This window comes from Pinus tabuliformis, chromosome 2_1 (assembly GCF_031772625.1).
Source record: "Pinus tabuliformis cultivar Carrire ecotype Pingquan chromosome 2_1, CPIR1, whole genome shotgun sequence".
In the NCBI taxonomy this organism is placed as follows: Eukaryota; Viridiplantae; Streptophyta; class Pinopsida; order Pinales; family Pinaceae; genus Pinus; species Pinus tabuliformis.
Window position 1 is genome coordinate 405,753,254 of NC_142299.1, and position 18,607 is coordinate 405,771,860.

The 18,607-nt window shown below is 34.4% G+C and overlaps 1 protein-coding gene across 1 annotated transcript; it reads right to left on the reverse strand.

The window, feature by feature from the left end:
- Nucleotides 1–360: 360 nt before the first annotated feature.
- LOC149200609 (uncharacterized) lies at nucleotides 361–882 on the reverse strand. The gene has a single exon (XM_089401000.1). The coding sequence runs from the start codon at nucleotides 880–882 to the stop codon at nucleotides 361–363; it is 522 nt and encodes a 173-aa protein (XP_089257126.1).
- Nucleotides 883–18,607: the final 17,725 nt, after the last annotated feature.

An 18,607-nucleotide genomic window follows, 5' to 3' on the forward strand; every position in this document is an offset into this window, starting at 1 on the left:
CATAAAATATGTGGAACATCTAATTATCTTGGTCATTCTAAATATGTGTAACATTTCTTTTGTGATCAAGAGTAGGACCTTCCATTAAACTTAGTCAAATGTACATAATTTACAAGGAGCCACACCCGTTCTGCGAGAGTTCAACAGTCAGCCGGGCAGACCAAACCCACCAATCAATCAAAACTAAGAGAACCTGAACCGGAAAACCGGGGAGAACTGCCAAACAAAGCACAAGGAGCCAAGAAAACCTTGGAGGGAAAGTCCATAACTCGCCATGGATCCACAAGAGGTCCCACCACAAGTCAAATTGAAAACTGACAAACGGACAAACGGACCCGACAGAAGTTAAAGCATAACACTCTAAACATTTTTCGGGTCCGACCAAAATGCACAAACAATCACCACTGTTGATCCACTGATTAAGATCCAACGGTCGTCGTGGATATCGGAAGGACGAGAAACGTGAGAGTTAACCGCCCAATGAGGGCGGTTTTCTCTCTCCTCGTTCCGCCATGTACCATAAGCTTTGTTAAATGTATAACATCCCTCCAAGACAAATTCGTGCAAATGTTGAAAAGATTCCAGGTAGACCTTGTTTTCTATCAAGAGCGGGAAAGGCCGACATGATTGTTGATTTCCCACCTTCACCAGCGACTTCGATATGTTCGTTAAGCTGAACTTTATTTTCTTGATGTTTGCATTGTCTCGCTGATAGGTCTCCTCTTGTTCAATAGAAACGCCAAATGAAGCAAGGAAACTTAGAATTTTATAGAGGTATCCAACATCCACATGGGAATTGTTATTTGATGATGAATTGGTAGCAGAAATGAGAAAGGAAATATGCTCAGTGGAAAGGGGAACTTCGTTGCCTCGTGTGGCCATGATGTCAGGAATGTTGAGAAATAGCGATGCTTTGAAATCCAATGACTTGACGACAGAGAGTATCATCTCATAAAGCTAGAGCTCCTGCATTGCTGCAGATTCAGGTGATGAGTTGATGTGTTGTCGAATTACCCGAGAAGACATGATTAGTCATGTCCATAGGAGCTTCCATGGTGATAAATTTGTGTTTATAATAAATTTGTGTCCATAGGAGCTTCAATACCTGCGATTTTTAGCGTTTCCGGGATTTTTCCAGATTTGTTTCTGGTTTTTTCCAAGAGTTGTCTTCCGAGTTAGTCGACCATTGTCCTCACCCTGCTTAGGTCTTGATCTACACTGATTTACTCATCGATGTTTGATAAGTAGACTGCCACTCCTCTGACCAGTGTTTCACCTGGAGTTTACAAAGATTCCTTATTGTTGGATGCTTTCTCTAGTCCTCCCCCTCTGATCTTTGATCCTAGCTCTTTGAGTTTTTGCATGTTACAAGCGTCATGAGTTTCTCTCAAGTAGTTTGGTACATCTGATCAATAGTCAGCTCCTCAACACCCTACTTTTACCCTCTCGACTAAGCCATCCAGATCCACCCCCCAAGGACCTCCTCCGTTTTTGTGTGCCTCTCCTATGTTCCCACCAAGAACTATTCCTCCAGGTCTCAACCACCCAGGAGTTGTTCCACTGGGACATTACCCTGCAGGCTAGATACCTTTCTTATTTCCTCCTCCAGGAATCTTTTTTGTCCTTGTCATGGCTTCGCTGGTCCTCCCTAATATGACTTTGGGGATCCCAGTATGGTACCTTGATCCCCCTGCAAGCAATCCACCTAGTCAGTTAAGGCCTTATCATGCTTTGACCCTGGTTCAGCCAGTCCCTATGACCCCTGTTGCTTCTCCAGTTCCATCGCAACCTCAACAGGAACCCATTCATATTTCAAAATCATCCGAACAGGGGGAAAAATCCAAGAGGAAAGAACCTAAGGACAAGGCTCCCCAAGCTCCTCCAGCTCCCAAAGCCCCAAATCCATCACCTCTGTGCGCTTTGTGTAAAGTTTTTGGGCACACCATCAATAATTTTCCTGAGCTCCCTCATCTCAAACCTTCGGTTCATGAAACGTTCCCTGAGTCAAATATCCCTTAGGTCCATGTTAACTTACCGAGTCCAGCCAAGAAACTCATAACATTACGCACAAATCACCCTTGTGCCTTGTGCGATCATCATGGTCATTATTCTCATTGTTTCCCTCATCTCGACGAATTTCATGATTTCCTTGAGGCGCTTAGCGAATATGAGACCACTCGTAGTGGATTGCCTACTCCTCTACCCATGGATTCTGGTACCACTAGTAGACTAGAACAGGGGGAGTCTGGTCCCACCATCGTGACCCCCCCCATGTTGAGATGATGAACTCCATGGGCCATATCCTTTACCTATCGTCATCCTTGAATTCCTAACAGGCAAACCTTTCCAAGGTTTCTCTGCACGTTTCTATCAAACCTCTTTCGACAGAATCCTAGGTCTCAACATCCGTAGATCCTCCATCTACTAGCTTGTCATCTACCATTCTAGATGATGCATATGTGAACCTTCTTTCTCAGGTTGATGCACTAGGTACAATCGTCGCATCATGCAGTCAGTCTTCGTCCCGTGCACCCATCTTCCATTGTGATGGGGACATCATGGAAGCCATGTCTACCTATGATTACCCTTCCACTTAGGCAAGGGGGAATAACTTTTGGAGGATTTTGAAGGCCATCTCCTTCCTAATTCTCCCAATGCACTCTACCTCAAGAAATTTTGCTCATAGCATATCCCTTTTATTTGCGTGTGTTTATTTCTGTCATTCATTAGGTAGGTTGCATCATTTCAATTTATGATTTGACACTTCACCACGAAGCCATTTTTCCAAGAAGGATCACTTCGTCGCCTCTCAAAATTGAATTTCTTCATATGAGATGCTTGTACTTTTGGGACCACCTTCCCAAGTTGGCGCTTTTTGTCTCACGTGTTGATTTTCATCATGAGTAGCCATCATTTACTCATGTTTTCATGGTCCCCACCAAGCCTATTCTGTGTGGCAGCGTCATTGAGTCACCTTTGTACAGAGAATCCATGATGAGTCACCTTTGCATCCATGGAGTCTGTTTTGCATCCCATTGTATCATGTCACAATATTCCATCCATGTTTACATACCATTCATCCCGGTTTGCCCATTTTGGCTTTCAGTCATACTATTCCCCATCCCCTCTCGATTCGAGTCAGTCACCACCAGGTCAACCATCCACTTTATGCTCTGACAAGGGAAGTCATCTGTTTGTCCCACAGTCCCATTTTTTCCATTGTCCTTGGTGTCAGTCCATCAATCATATTACTATTTTCCCTCGTGCCTTAGTTGAGGATCCTCATTACCTCACCTATCGCGGGCCCTATTCTGTTGACATCAACTCATTTATTCTAGAAGAATAGCCTAGAGGGTGGTGTATCTTGGTTCCACCTTCCATTCTTGTTCGGTACCTTAGATCGAGCAGAGGGACTCATTATTGCCCTTTGACTTGGTTGTTTCATGCTCCTGATTTATACACTTTATGGTCCACTGATGCAACAAAGTGTACCGTTTATTCCTGGGTGTGTGTGAGATGCTTCAGACCTTATGAGGGTGTGGCCGTTCAGGTATCCCCCCACATGCCCGGATGCGTTCATATTATCCTACAGCCTCAAATGAAGTTTCGCAGATTTGATGGGCTCAGTTCCTACAAATCGCAGTGTTCATATCATGCACATCTCCTTCAGATGATCCATTTAGTTTTACGAGGCCCTTCCCTATTCAGTAGGGCTTCTTCGATTTTTCTACACTCCCTCCCACTCATTTTTTGCGAGAAGGGCCATTATATCTCATGTACTCAGATGATATTGTATTCAGTCTTAGCTCATGTTTTTTCTAGGTGCATTATGTATATGGGACACACTGGATTATTTTCTGGGTCAGTTATGCTAGCGTGTCATGTACCATTCAACATGTACTTCATTGCTCAGTTTTATGTTTTCGGCGCATCATTATTTTTGTACTAAGTTATCTCGGGGTATATGTATGCCTCCCTTGCCTCACTGAGATCAGGTACCACAACATAAAAGGAGACATGCATTGGCCTCACCCCCTCTGTCCCTATCCTCTTTGACTTTAGCTCTATTGGTCTCTCTCTCTTTCTCTTTGACTCCACTTTGTTATCTAGTGATTATGTCTTTACAACGTACTTCGGTCATACGTTTTTCTCCTAACACTCGTACGTTGGGGCAATCTATTATCACCAAAAAATTGTTCATCTAGCTTAATTTACTAGATGGATCGAATTACACCATGTAAGACCAATTTTACCATAGTAAAATTGCTTTCACTGTGAGAAATTACTTAATAAACCACATTTGTTAAGCAATTTATAATTAAAATCATGAAAAATAATTAAAGAAATCACTATTTATTTAATTTTATTCTAGGAATAATTAATTAAGCCATTGATTAATTAATATTTCTTGTCATAATTGACCCAGTTATGGAAAATAAACTGATAAATTATTAATTATCTTATTTTTCTCTAAGAATAATTAATTAATCACTAATTAATTATTATTCCTTGTCAAGTTTGACTAAATCCCTCAAGAATAATTAAATAAATCATTATTTGTTTATTATTCCTTAACCATATTTTTTGAGATGATAAATAAATCATTTATTTATCTATTATTTCTAAATAAAAGTTTAAATATTTTTTCCCTCCTAACCAAATATAATAAAATATTCCAAGTGGTTATTGCTAGAATGGGGTTAATAATATTTTGTTATTTCTCATTATTTGTGAATAATTCAATATTTTGTTATAAATAGAAGGGTTTTTCATTCATTATTCACTTTTGATTATTTTCATTGTTGCACTTACTCTTGTAACTCTGATTTATCACTGTGGCACACCATTGTTCTTTCCATTTGAGTTCCCATTGAGCTCAAACTTTTTATTTGTTGGGTTTACACGTTATAGAGGAGAGAGACTCTACACAAGTTGAAAACATTTGAAGATAACCAAAAACCCATTTATTTGTTCCATTCACATGCGTTATTCAATAAAACATATTCTTTGTATATCTAGTTTTCATTGGATTATTGGAGTTACCCGCATTTATTACTATTTCATTTTGATGTTTAACTATGATTGTGGTATAGATCAGGACTTTGGCAGGTTTTGTTTCTATCATTTGTTGCAAATCTAAAATGTTTAGCAGCCATTTATATTGTTGACATTGTTTATCATCCACAGTCTTAGGTGATTTCTTTCTGTACACCTTTAAGAAGAAAACACTATAACAATTCACATAATATAAATTAATATTAAAATAAAATAATAATAAAAATAAATGAAGTTGAAACCATTATATATATATATATATATATATATATATATATATATGAACTAGTAAATATACTAAATATTGATAATAATTAACAACTCATTAAATTAGTAAATATTCTACAAATTGAAGGAAATTAATGACTTATTAAATTGGAAAATACACTACAAATTGATGGCATTACTCGTTAAACTAGTAAATATATTACCAGATAATGAATCAAATCAACCAATTAATAACTAATAAAAATAAAACTAAAATTTAGTCATGTTACCATTAGTCTCCTCCCTAAACATAATAACTCATCTATATGGTATAGCTTTTTTTGTAATAACAAAAAAGTGAATTTGTACTTGTCACATACCATTAAATATCTATCTTTTGTAAACCATGATTATGGTACTACGTAAATTAAACAATATAACCTCTTGTAAGGAAATTTACGGTAAAATTGTATTCACCAATATTAACTTTTAGTAAAGTTCTTCATCAGGGTAGCTAATTTTTGTAAAATTTGAGAACTATCAAAATTACTTTAAATTGCATCAACTGATATCTTCAATATTTCATCAATACATAAGCATTTGAAAATTGGATATTCTTTTGTTGCATTGGTTTCATGATGATATAGGGGAAAATAATAATTTGCATTGACTCTAATGGTAATATACCACAAATATATCATGTTTAATTAATTTTGATAATAATGTAACTTAAAATGATTGGATAACAAATATTGATTTCAATATTAATACAACCATGTAATAAATAATACACTAAGCTCTTTACAATATATCCTATGGTCACCATTCATTGAACATTTGAAAAAAATGCTATTAGTCAATTACATTAATTTTAGCAATGTTAATTAGTTGCATTAATTTTAGTGATAATGCATTTAAAAATGATTAGTTATCTCCATGAAGATTAACTAAACCATGTAAAGTATATTGTGGTAATTTAGAGAATTATATAGTAAAAGTTACCAATAATGCGACAATTCAATCACAAGATAAAATATAAAATATACATGCATACATATATGGAAGAAAAGAAAATAGAGAGTAATTATAGAGTCAACAACAAGTATTCTTTATTAATGTAGGCATGGTCTAATTAATATACAAAATGATCTTTTCCCATGAATTGGCAATACAATTTTAGGTGAGATTCTAATTTATTTTTCTTTAAAATGTGTTTTTTAATGCATAAATAGATTCAACACCCTAAAAAATCACATATTCTTATTTTGTTTAAAATATGTTTTTGAATGCATAAACGGGTTCAACACCCTCAAAAAACCACAATGCACATCACATATTCTTATTTTGTTTAAAATATGTTTTTGAATGCATAAATGGGTTCAACACCCTCAAAAAACCACAATGCACACGTCAATCAAACAACTTAAATATATGATTAGCCAATCAAATAGCTTAAATATATGACTCTTAATCTCTACTGGATTTTGAAAAAATTAAAGGGAAAAAATGATTTGAAAAATGGTTATTTTATCTATTAGTTAGGCTACACTATTAATATATGGTCAACAATAAAAAAATATTTTACATTTTAGATCCGTGTCTATTTATACATTACATAAATGAAGGTAGTTGTGACTTGTAACTTCTTATTGGTTGACCTAAACAATCAAGTGACCAACTAAACTATCTCATTGACAACATCTTTGGTTGAATTTCTCTATGACAATGAACTTTAGCTACTCAATCTAGTCAACTAGTCTCTATGAGCCCCCTCCCACATACATTGAACTTAATAATTACATTACCATCATCTTATTTTATTGGTTATTCCCAAACCCTTAAACATTGTAAATGTTTATTACATTTAGGATTCCCAATATAAAAATTATTAATATACAAGGAAGTGTAACTATAAAATACCAAGAATTAAGGAATTTGAGATGTATGACTATAGCATTATTAATTGCAAACATGAAATCCTAGGAGCATTGAGATGTGAAATTATCAATTCAAATGAAAATTTAATAGCTTGCAAATTCTATTAAGAATTTGAAAGATTATATTTATTAATTGCAAACATGAAATCCTAGGAGCATTAGGATGTGAAAATTATCAATTACAATGAAAATTTATTAGCTTCTAAATTTTATTAAGAATTTGAACAATTGTATCTCATTTATTTTGGTGATGTTGGAAAGAAAAATAATAAAGTTTTATTGATTGCAACAATGAAATGACAAACTAATATGCATATATTTAAAAGCCAAGATGATGTAAAACATAATGAAAATTGACTCGACAAATATTATGAAAAATAATATTAAATTACTCCTCAAAATATTGTAAAAATGTTTATAACTAAAATATTTTTACAATTTAAATAAAAATATTTATAACTAAAATATATTTTTAGATAAAGACTAAATGTAGATTTTATTACCTTACATTTAAGAAAAGAATGAAATTAAAAAATATATACTAACATCATCAAATTGTTATTAGAAACAATATAATAGAAACATAAGCATGGAAAAACATAAAATACAAAAATAAGATATAAAAAATAAAAAATAAAAGAAGCACACGGTACGATATAAATACAACCTTCTCACCTTATACATTCCTTTATAATTTAATATTTACATATAATAAATGTATTTTTCAAAGAATAGTCCTATCTAATTAATTGGATAGAAATCGTTTAATCTATTCTCAAGTCGTCCCTCCTCACATTATTTTATAATTCAATACTTACATATAAAAATTTCAAAAAATAATCATATCCAATAATTGGATAGAAATCATTTAATTTATTCCCAAATCATCCCTCCTCTTATTTCCAACGCATCCCGCTTTGGAAATTAGACTCGAAAAGTGTGGCTTAAAATATACATTGATTTTTAAATTCATAGGGAAGAGGTTTAGGTTTAAATTTAAATGGCAAAGGGTAAAAAATTTCACAAATGACACCGTCCATAAAAACTTTTCAAATACAGAAATTATAATGAGATAACCAGGAAAACATACTATTAGAGTACTATATACATCTATTTTTAAATAAATATGAAGACGTTTAGATTTAAATTCCACATGGCACTGTTTTCACAAATGATTAATATTGAGATAACCAGAAACACACTCACAATCAGACAACTCTTTAAGGGATGCAGAGTAGTATTCTGCTGTAACAGGAAACTCAAATTTTATCAATTCTCAAAACAAAAATATGCAAAAATCATAGTAGAGCACGAACAACGAAATTCTACAAAATTTACCAAATAATTTGAACTCTGCATACACAACGAAGGAATTGTGCAATTTTAACCTCCATTGTCTTCGGTTTCTTCAGCGCGGGAGGGGAAGCTTAGGAACGGTTACGGTCAACACTCCATCCTGACAGACGACAGATATGGCCTCAAGCTTAGAGTCAAGGTGAATTTCCTTACCAGCCGGCAAGGCACATTTTGATGATCTCAAAGGAAATTTAAGTGCAACTACCTTGATGTCGTTGAGGAGCTTCTCCATTTCATCTAGCACGCCAAGTTGCTACTGCACCGCTCAAGAAAGGGTCACTCACCATCTTTCAATTCTCTAACCCTGCAAAGAAAATATGATCATTCGCCATCTTTCAATTCTCTAACCCTGCAAAGAATATATGATCATTCGCCATCTTTCAATTCTCTAACCTTGCAAAGAAAATATAATTATTTTCCCAAGGTCTATTTCAAATTGTGAAAAAAATAGCGCACAACATTTGAAAATAGCGAAATTGCTTGCCGGATTTTAAAAATCAGAGAAAAGACGATTTCACAATAACAGATTGAGTGCTTTTGTTTGGTGCGCAGAAATTTCAAATTTCAAACATGAAATCAAGAACGGTGTCGTATGTTGTAGGTGTATCACTCAATGCGAGTCGTCCCAGCGGGACAGTGGCAGCGGCTCTCCTTCATGGCAAGAGCTAATACTCTTAAACCGCATTAAATAAACTAGCGCTGAATAGAAAAGGTGGAGTCGCCAGGAATTCCCCGGGGATCGGGATGTCAACCATGGTGCACATGGATGCCCCCATGATATACATAGAGATAGGCCAGCTTACATTCGGCATTTAATACTCAATGTATGACTGGTTAGCTCTTGCCGATTCCATTGAACCACGTTCATCTTACGTCATTGTAATTTCATGAATTGTTACGCACGGGCACAGCTATGTCAATACACCTCCCAATAAATTTTGCGACGCACGCCCAGCACTATAACGCTGCATCTTGGGTGGATATACGGTTCAATTCATCTACTTGCAGAAGTGCAAAGTCTTCCTAATATTATACAAAATAAGTTGGCATAAATTATATATAGTTATTAATATAATGTTTCTCTTATATTTTTATATTAATTTAAAATACGTAATTAATAAATGAAAATTTTACTTAAATGAGTTGAAAAATTTGTATTTAAATAAGTATTTTTCTGGGGTAAATTATTTTTTAATCTAAAGATTTTATTTTATGATTATAAATACTTTTATTATTTTTTTTATATCAATATATGGAATTTTAAATATTAATTATTTTATATTTTTATATTTTTGTTTATGGTTTCACATTTATCTAACGTAATTAATGCAAATTTTTTAATAAAAAATGACATTATATAAAATATAACAAATATTTGTATTCCAAATTAAAAAAAATGATAATTTTCATTATATATCAACCACATTTATTAATATAATTATGTTAATATATATTAATTTAGAAAATATTAAAAAAAAAATGATTATTATATAATTTGGTGTCTTGCTTAAGTGTGAGTTTAAAATGAGATAATAATAGGAGTAAAAAAAAATTGTTTTTCCTTTGGAGCGTATTTACCAGCACGTAGAAAGTTTTTTTACACTCAAAAATAGAAACATCAAGCACAAGCTTGAATAATAGTCATATACCTCAGTTTAATGGCAAAAATTATGATTATTGGGCCATTACAATGAAGACCCTATTTTCTTCTAAAGACATTTGGGATTTGGTGGAGAATGGTTTTCAAGAACAGGTAGATGCAACAACATACAATGCATTGTCTCAAGAAGAAAGGGATTTGTTGAGGGACAACATGAAGAAGGATGAAAAATCCCTCTTCTACATTTTTCAAGCAGTTCGTGAAAGTGTTTTCCCAAGGGTTGCAGCAGTAACGAAGTCCAAGCAAGCATGGAACACCCTCCAGACAGCCTGCCAAGGCATGACAAAAGTCAAGACAACAAAACTGCAAATGTTGAGAAGAGACCTTGAAACACTTTGTATGAAAGAGTCTGAGAATGTGCACTCTTTTTTTACACATGTAATTGGGTTGGTTATTCAAATCATGTCTCATGGTGAGACACTTGAAGAAAGGAGAATAGTTGAGAAAGTTTTGAGAAGTTTTCTGTAATATTCCTCTTGTAAATAACCAAATAACTCATGGTAAAATCAAAGAGTTACAAATCAGTTACAAACTAATTCTTGATAACTGAATGAGGGTAAATCAAGAAAGGAAAGAAAATGGATTGTATGCATTAAATATGGTGAAAAATTCATAGTATAGGATACGGGCAAGGACTATACATTATAGAGACTCTATTAATGCGAGGTAACAGATGATGGATCTGTTCTTTACACGCTGCGAAAGATACGGTAATGGTTTGCTGCTCAGATTCATAGAACCTTGATGTATTTTTGGTGCAAGAGGGAGCAGCAAAAACTGTGAGCTGACAACTCACATCATCTACTGCGAGTCTGTATAATACTATAATATTTACGCGTTGCAATAGATATATACGCACTCTGCATTCTGCGACAAGCGGTGGGCCGGGGAAAGAAGTGAAGTTGCCTTTGAGCGCTCGATAGACTGGAACAAAGTTGGAGTGGAAACCGGCCATGGTAAACTGTGTGTTTCGATGATGGCCGTTCTCAGAAAAGCTGAAGATCTCAGCGCGCCTAACAATGCAACAGTCCAACTTGCTTTCGTTGCTTTCAGTAGAGGAGAGCTCCGAACCCTGATAGAATAATATATAGGTTTAGAGTGGGCATCTGCTATCTGAATATAAAATGGATATAGAATATTGGTCCGGGGAGCATCGCCTGTTTGCTAGCTTCCTCGTGAACTTAGAATATAAATAAAGAGAGCGCTGCCACCTCTGACAACAACCAAAATAAAGGCTAACAATGGACGGCATGAGTCAGCTACCCACTGTGGGCCGTGACTCCTCGAATCCGAGGAGCGTAAGTGTAGAAGAAGTTGCATAAGAGGAACAACCACGGGCAGGGGCAACTATGCTCCCTACGGCAGAGATGTCATCGATCACCAACCCAACCCACCAGAAGGTTTTCCAATGGGAGACTACGACGGAGTTGTCGAAGGAAAGAGATAAGTTGACCTCTTGAAATATTCTTTGTTTATGTGTAGTAAAAGAATGTTTAAATTATATGTTTTCTTGGTAGAAAACATGTTAATGCATGTAGTTAGAAATGATTATTTTATATATTTTCTTGGTGAAGAAAACATGTTAATGCATGCAGTGAAAGATTAAATATTTTATATGTTTTCTTGGTGGAGAAAACATGTTAATGCATGCAGTAAAAGATTAAATAACATGTTAATGCATGCAGTAAAAGATTAAATTTTTTTATATGTTTTCTTGGTCGAGAAAACATGTTAATGCATGCAGTAAAAGATTAAATATTTTATATGTTTTCTTGGTGGAGAAAACATGTTAATGCCTGCAGTAAAAGATTAAATATTTTATATGTTTTCTTGGTGGAGAAAACATGTTAATGCATGCAGTAAAAGATTAAATATTTTATATGTTTTCTTGGTGGAGAAAACATGTTAATCCCTGTAGTAAAAGATTAAATATTTTGTATGTTTTCTTGGTGGAGAAAAACATGTTAATGCATATTATTTTTATATGTTTTCTTGGTGAATAAAATAGGTTAATGCATTGAATAATTTATATGTTTTCTTGGTAAAGAAAGTATTTTATTGAAATCCATACTTGTTTCATGAAAGGAATATGTGCATTGAAGTAGAGTAATTGTGTTAGGAATAACACATGTTGCATGCACATAAGGGTAGCTATTGTGACCTTGGAAATATGAGTCTGTGTGTACATAGAGAAAGTGAACATGTTAACTTTCTTGAAAACAATAATCTCTTGAAGAGATTGTCTTGTTAGATGAGTTGTGTTGATTTCTTGATTTTGGATGCATAAGTAAACCTTGTTTTTGTATCTTGATTTTTATGCATAAAGATGAATATCTTTAATAATTTCTTGAAAGGGAAGGTTGAGAAACCCTCATATAGGAAGATAGAGAAATGAAGTTATAATGACTTCCTTTAAGAAAGAAGTATGTGGTTTGTTGTATGAAATGATGGTAGTATTCTTGTGAAGGGAATATGTATTGCATACATTAAAGAAGGGCTAATATGATAAGCTATGGTATGCACAAAGAATAGTCATTGTGATATGGAGTTATGTTCTTTGTATGTTAGAGAGATTATGTTGAGTTCTCTAGAAATAACTATGTGAAAAGAACATATGTGCTTAAGCATAGAAATAGCAGTTTATTACATGTATGAAGTTATAACGAATGTGTTAGTAGAACTAATGAGTTAGAACTCTTAAAGAGAGTTATGCATTAGTGTAAATAAACATTGTGGAGGTCAAACAATATTATTTGGGTATATGTACTAGTTAAATAGTAAGTCATGCTTGCTTATGCATATGAGTAGATGCTAAAGGATCTCTTTTAGAGGTTGTTTATTGATTCTTTAATATGGTATCTAATCTTGTTGCCCAAGCTTGTTGTCGACAGCATTGACAGGAAACGATGGCGGTTGGTGTCAAAGAAAAGTGATGTTTAAGGTTGTGGCAGGAAGAGGATCAATGGTCCATGCAGATGAGTTCGAGTTGCAGGAACATACATTGCTAGAACAATCATGCCACAAAGAATGTTGTATGTGGCAGTATGTAAGTAAAAGATTACATGAGAACTGTATTAGCTTTTAGCTAGTTATGTGACAACTTAATGATAATTCATTGTAATGATTTTATAACAATGGTTAAGGGATGGAATCCCTTATAAGCCATTGAGTGAGGGGTTAAATCCCTCATGAGCGTTTAATAATAAGATTAAATGTTTGTTGGTTTCACCCTACGGGGTTTCCAGGGTATATTGGTGTTCAATGGTGTGATTGCCTTTTGTGTCAGTTTGATGATGATGAATCCTTGATGTTGATGGTTCTTTATTTGATGGCATGATCATAATGTCCAAGTATGAGATTAATTAATATGGTTATGGAAATCATGAAATGGATGCAAGGATTCATGAGACAATTTATGTTATTACACTACCACGGTGGTGGTTAATGGTTATGCAACTTACTGTCTATTATTGCAATTTACTTGATGTACTAATGAACACTATATCTAATGGTTAATGATGAATTGTGGAGTTGTGAATTTGATAATTACTTGTGGGTAATTTGTATAAAAAATTCTAACTCCCTACTTTTACATGCGAGGTTACCGGGGTATGTGACATTTTCCATCAAGGTTTGATGCCATTGTTGTGGCCATAGAAGAGACAAAGGATCTCTCACAATTCTCAATGGATGAGCTTCATGCATCGCTGATTTCTCATGTACATAAACTGAATAGAGAAACAAGCTCCTAATTGGAGCATTCCTTCAAGACACAAGCTTCATTTGGTCAAGGTAGAGGCAGAGGAAGGTATTATGCTAGAGGAAGAGGAAGAAGCCCACACAGAGGAGGAAGAAGCCCACACAGAGGTGGAAGAAGAAACCCTTCAAGCTCAAGTGGAAGGGGCAGCAAATAAAATCCAAGTCAAGCCCTGAGCCAAAATAAAGCACAAGGTAAAAGGTATGATAAATCTCAAGTCAAATGTCATTACTGTAAGAAGTATGGTCATTATGAAAATGAATGTATATGTTTAGTGAGGATTAATGAATATTAATATAAAGTTAATTTAATTTATTCATTTTGAATGTGTTTTTTTTAAACATGTTTTAATATTGGGTAAAATATTATTGTATATGATATATTGGCGAGTTATATGTTTACAAAAGATTAATGAATATTAATATAAAGTTATTTTCATTTATTTATTTTGACTGTGTTTTTTTTTTAACATTTTTTAATATTGGGTAAAATATTATTGTATATGATATATTGGTGAGTTATATGTTTAGAGAGGATTAATGAATATTAATATAAAATTAATTTAATTTATTCATTTTGATGGAAAAGGAAACGACAAAGAATTTGAAAAGGAAAAAAGGCATTATTGGTATTTTATTTATGAAAATAAAGGAAAATAGGAGAAACGGGAGGTGAAAGGCCAAAGGTTGCATGTGAGGAGGAAATTGAAGGAAAATTAAGTAAAATGAAGAAATTAGAGGCATCAAAAATAAAAAGACATCAGAGCATTAGTTTGGGGCCTTTTCTCACTTCAGTTTTGGAATTAGTCTCAGAGAGGAGAAGAGCACCAAGAGAAGAAGGAAATCAAGAAAGCAAAGGAAGGAAAAGGAAATTAAAGGAAGGACAAGGAAAACAATGGAAAGCAAGGGTCAAGCAAGGAAAGGTTCAATCAAGCAGCTTCAATGGGAACACTTGCATGTAATAGGTTGCATGTATGCTTTCCTAGTTGGTTTTGGCATGCATGGTATATGCATGTGTGTATTTGGTTTATTTGTTGTCATTGACATGGGTTTTTCCGGGTTTCGATAATGTTTTTAGCCTAATTTTCTTTCCATTTCCGGATAACCATGGTATGATGGGATTATTTCTTAGCTGAGCTTTGGATTGCCAGAAGGTTTTAGATCCAGGTGAGGTGGTATCAAGAAAATCCCAAGGGTTTGGGTAGAGATGGTTTTCTATGGGAATCCCTCAATAGGTGGGTGGAGACATGAAAATTCTTCAAGGGATGGTGAAGGAATTTTGAGGGATCCAAGCTCAGTTTGGTTTTGTGACCTCAAGATTGGTTTAGGTGAGATCACGGTATGGTGAGGGTGGAGGTGGTTAAACCTCTGTATTCCCTTGGTTGTTTATGGATTGGTTTATCCCATGAGATTTAACATTCATGCTTGGAATATGGCACAAGGGTGATTGGTTGAAAGAAAAATTTGGTTCAACCCAATCTATGGTCGAGTGGTACATGCAGGAAGTCCCTGACTTGGTTGGATTTTGCATATGGTTAATAAGATATGTCATAGTCTAACGATTATGCTTTCTTTCCCTTAAAGTTGTCGAAATTCCAGTCATATTTTGAAAAAGATCGGCAGGGATTTTTGTAAATCCAAGTAAAAGTTGTCAAATTCCATAATTTTAGGTGCCTTAGAAATTTTTAATGGTGTTGAATCCATTTCCAACATCAAAAAATGATTCAGACACTGCATCTACAACCTTTTTTGAAATTTTTTTGCCTGGATTCCAGCCACTTTTGGTCGTCCGGGCAATTCCTCGACCTCCCTAGACGACTCCATAAGAGATAAGTCCCTCTTATATTTGATGAGTAATTATACTTGTTATTATGTGGATTTAATGGTTGTTCTATCATTTTTATCTATCTAGTTATATGCTAGTTATAAGCATGGTTATAATATTACATATTTAAGTTTGGATTTTATCACATTTTAATTAATGAATGTCTGGTTAATGAATGCGTGGCTTAAATGGTGTTATGACAGCTATTGTGAAAAGGCATTGGTCCTTCTTGTTAAACCTCAGATAAGTTTTAGATCACTATGTTCAGATTTGCATTCAGGACATGTAGGTTGTATGTTCACCATGTGTTTGACGGAATGCCTGTCCTAGTTGGGAGGGGTCAGGTCAAGTCCTTGCTCAAGTTTTGGTTTAAAAGATTTGTTTCTATGTTATTTATCATTTCTGGAAGTTTCACTGAGTTTTGGGCAGAGGCCTAAGTCCTAGCCCTTAAAAAGTGGCTTAGAATTTGGGGTCGATGGCATAGAATTGACTGGAAAAGTCCACAGTCGCTAGCTAGCAGGCCTATGTGAGTGACTGGAGGCTTACAGTCGCTTGAAAGCCTTGTCAAGGAGCGATTGAGGCTCTAAGTCAATGAAACAGAGAGTTAGCTTAGGGGTTGGACACTTGAAGGGGTTGGGTAGCTCCTGGAGGTCCTGTAACACTTGAGGGAAGTTCGTAAGGTCTTAAGTTGTTGACTCCATTTCCTTAAGATCATATAGGAGGTTGAGTCTTATCATAGTGAGCCTCAGCTCATGTTTACCCTGGGCAAACTGGTGAAAGTGGGTAAATGTGGGAGGAGGTAGTTACATTGGGATTGCATTTGATTCTTCACAAAAGCTCTATTTTGGTGTGCGGAGAAAGGGAGTGCAGGATAAAGTGTGTGCGGAGAATTCACGTCCAAAGCAAGGAACACAAACTCCTTTGCATTCCCTTTCCTCCACACTCCTCACATAATTGCGTGGAAAAAAAAATAACAAAAGAGATCACACCAAATGCATACAATTATGATTTAATAAGTTAACCTCAGGAAGGATGAATCAAAATACATGAGCACATGACTACATAGAAAGTTAAAATATTTTGATTTCTACGATTGGCATTGACATACCGATAACAAATGCGGGAAACAATTGTGCGGAGTAGTGCATGTGCAGAAGAAATCATCTGCAAAGCGGAGATGTATGGAAGAAGTGTGCAGAGACGAGAATAACGACAATTGTGGAAGCAGAGTGTTCTCGAATAATGATAAAGCACGAACCTGACACGGTCTTAATCGTGCCAACATATTGATAGCTCTAATGAAACTATAAATTAAAAATATCTCTAAACGAAAATGTAATAAAAGAGCAGTTTGAACAATTATTGCATCAGTAGCATGTTAAAACCAATTGTTTGACACTTCATTGTATTTGGAAAGAAATTTTCATAAACAATGCTTATGCGCCAATGGTTTTCGATCTCATGATCTTTAACGACTTCACTCTGGAGCATTAATTTGGGATTGCATTTTGATTCTTTGTAGAAGCTCTATTTTGGTGTGTGGAGAAAGGGAGTGGAGGAGAAAGCGTGTGTGGAGCAAGGCACACAAACTCCTCCACATACCCTTTCTCTCGCACTCCTCACATTAATTGTGTGAAAATTAATAAATAAATACCAAAAGAAACATAAAGCCACCTCTGCATCACTGCAACTGTGCTAAAAGCTTAATGTGCAAGTTTGCCACCACCCATCGATGCCTTTCGTAGAAGGTCTCAATTTGTCATGATTATGTTTTTCTTAGTTGTTCTATTATGTTTCCTCAAAGGTGTAGAGGAAGCTTTCCTTGTGCGGAGTGCGGAGGTGGCTTTCATTGCACAAAGTGCGAAGTACGAAAGTGTAGATAAAGCATGTGCGAATATACGTATAATGATAAATTGCATAAACAATTGTGAAATCATAATATTCTTAAATAACAACAAAACACAGACCCCGAACTACCTTAATCATTCATTAACAATAAAAAAAAAACTATGCTACTTTACAACTATCAATTAATCTTATTATAATTATAAATTAACACAATTCAAAAATATTAAATATATCATAAGCCTTATAAATTTGTATAAATTCATTAAAATAAAAAATCAATATCAAATATTATTAACACAATTCAAATGTATTATAGATATTCCAATTTACCATCACACATTTTAAAAAATATTAAAAATAAAATCCATCAAACCCCTATTCTTAAAAAAAAACAAGTTGCAAGGTTTCCAAATAATATAAAAAAAATTCCAAATTTAAAAAATAAATAAATTAATATTAAAATAAATACTTGGAGCGCAAGTAAAGCCGAACAAAACAATTCATCGGAACCATCGTATGCCCCTTTAATTGTACCTCATGTGGGGCCTTCACCATGTCCTTGTTTGATATTCGTGTAGCTCATTCGTTGGACTACTAAAAATCTGTAGTAAAGTCAACGAAGTGTGACGTACCTCATGTGGGGGCCTTCACCATGCGTGCAAAATGATATTTGATATTTCCGTGTTTGATATTTGATATAAAATATTTGATATGGCGGTTGTGTATAATGTTATTTTTGGAAGGTTTTTTTTTGGGTTTTTTGAGTTAAAATTTGGCAGCAATTTATTGGAATCGCAAATTTGATAGCTAGTTTCTGCACAATCAAAGAGTCCCAAAAATTTTTAACAAATCAAAATTAATGAAATCTCCAAAAAAAAATCACATTATAAACTACTACTTTGATATTTGCGTGTTTAGTAGTGATTAACCCTAAGTGGCCTGTTTAGTAGTGCGTAATCAAAA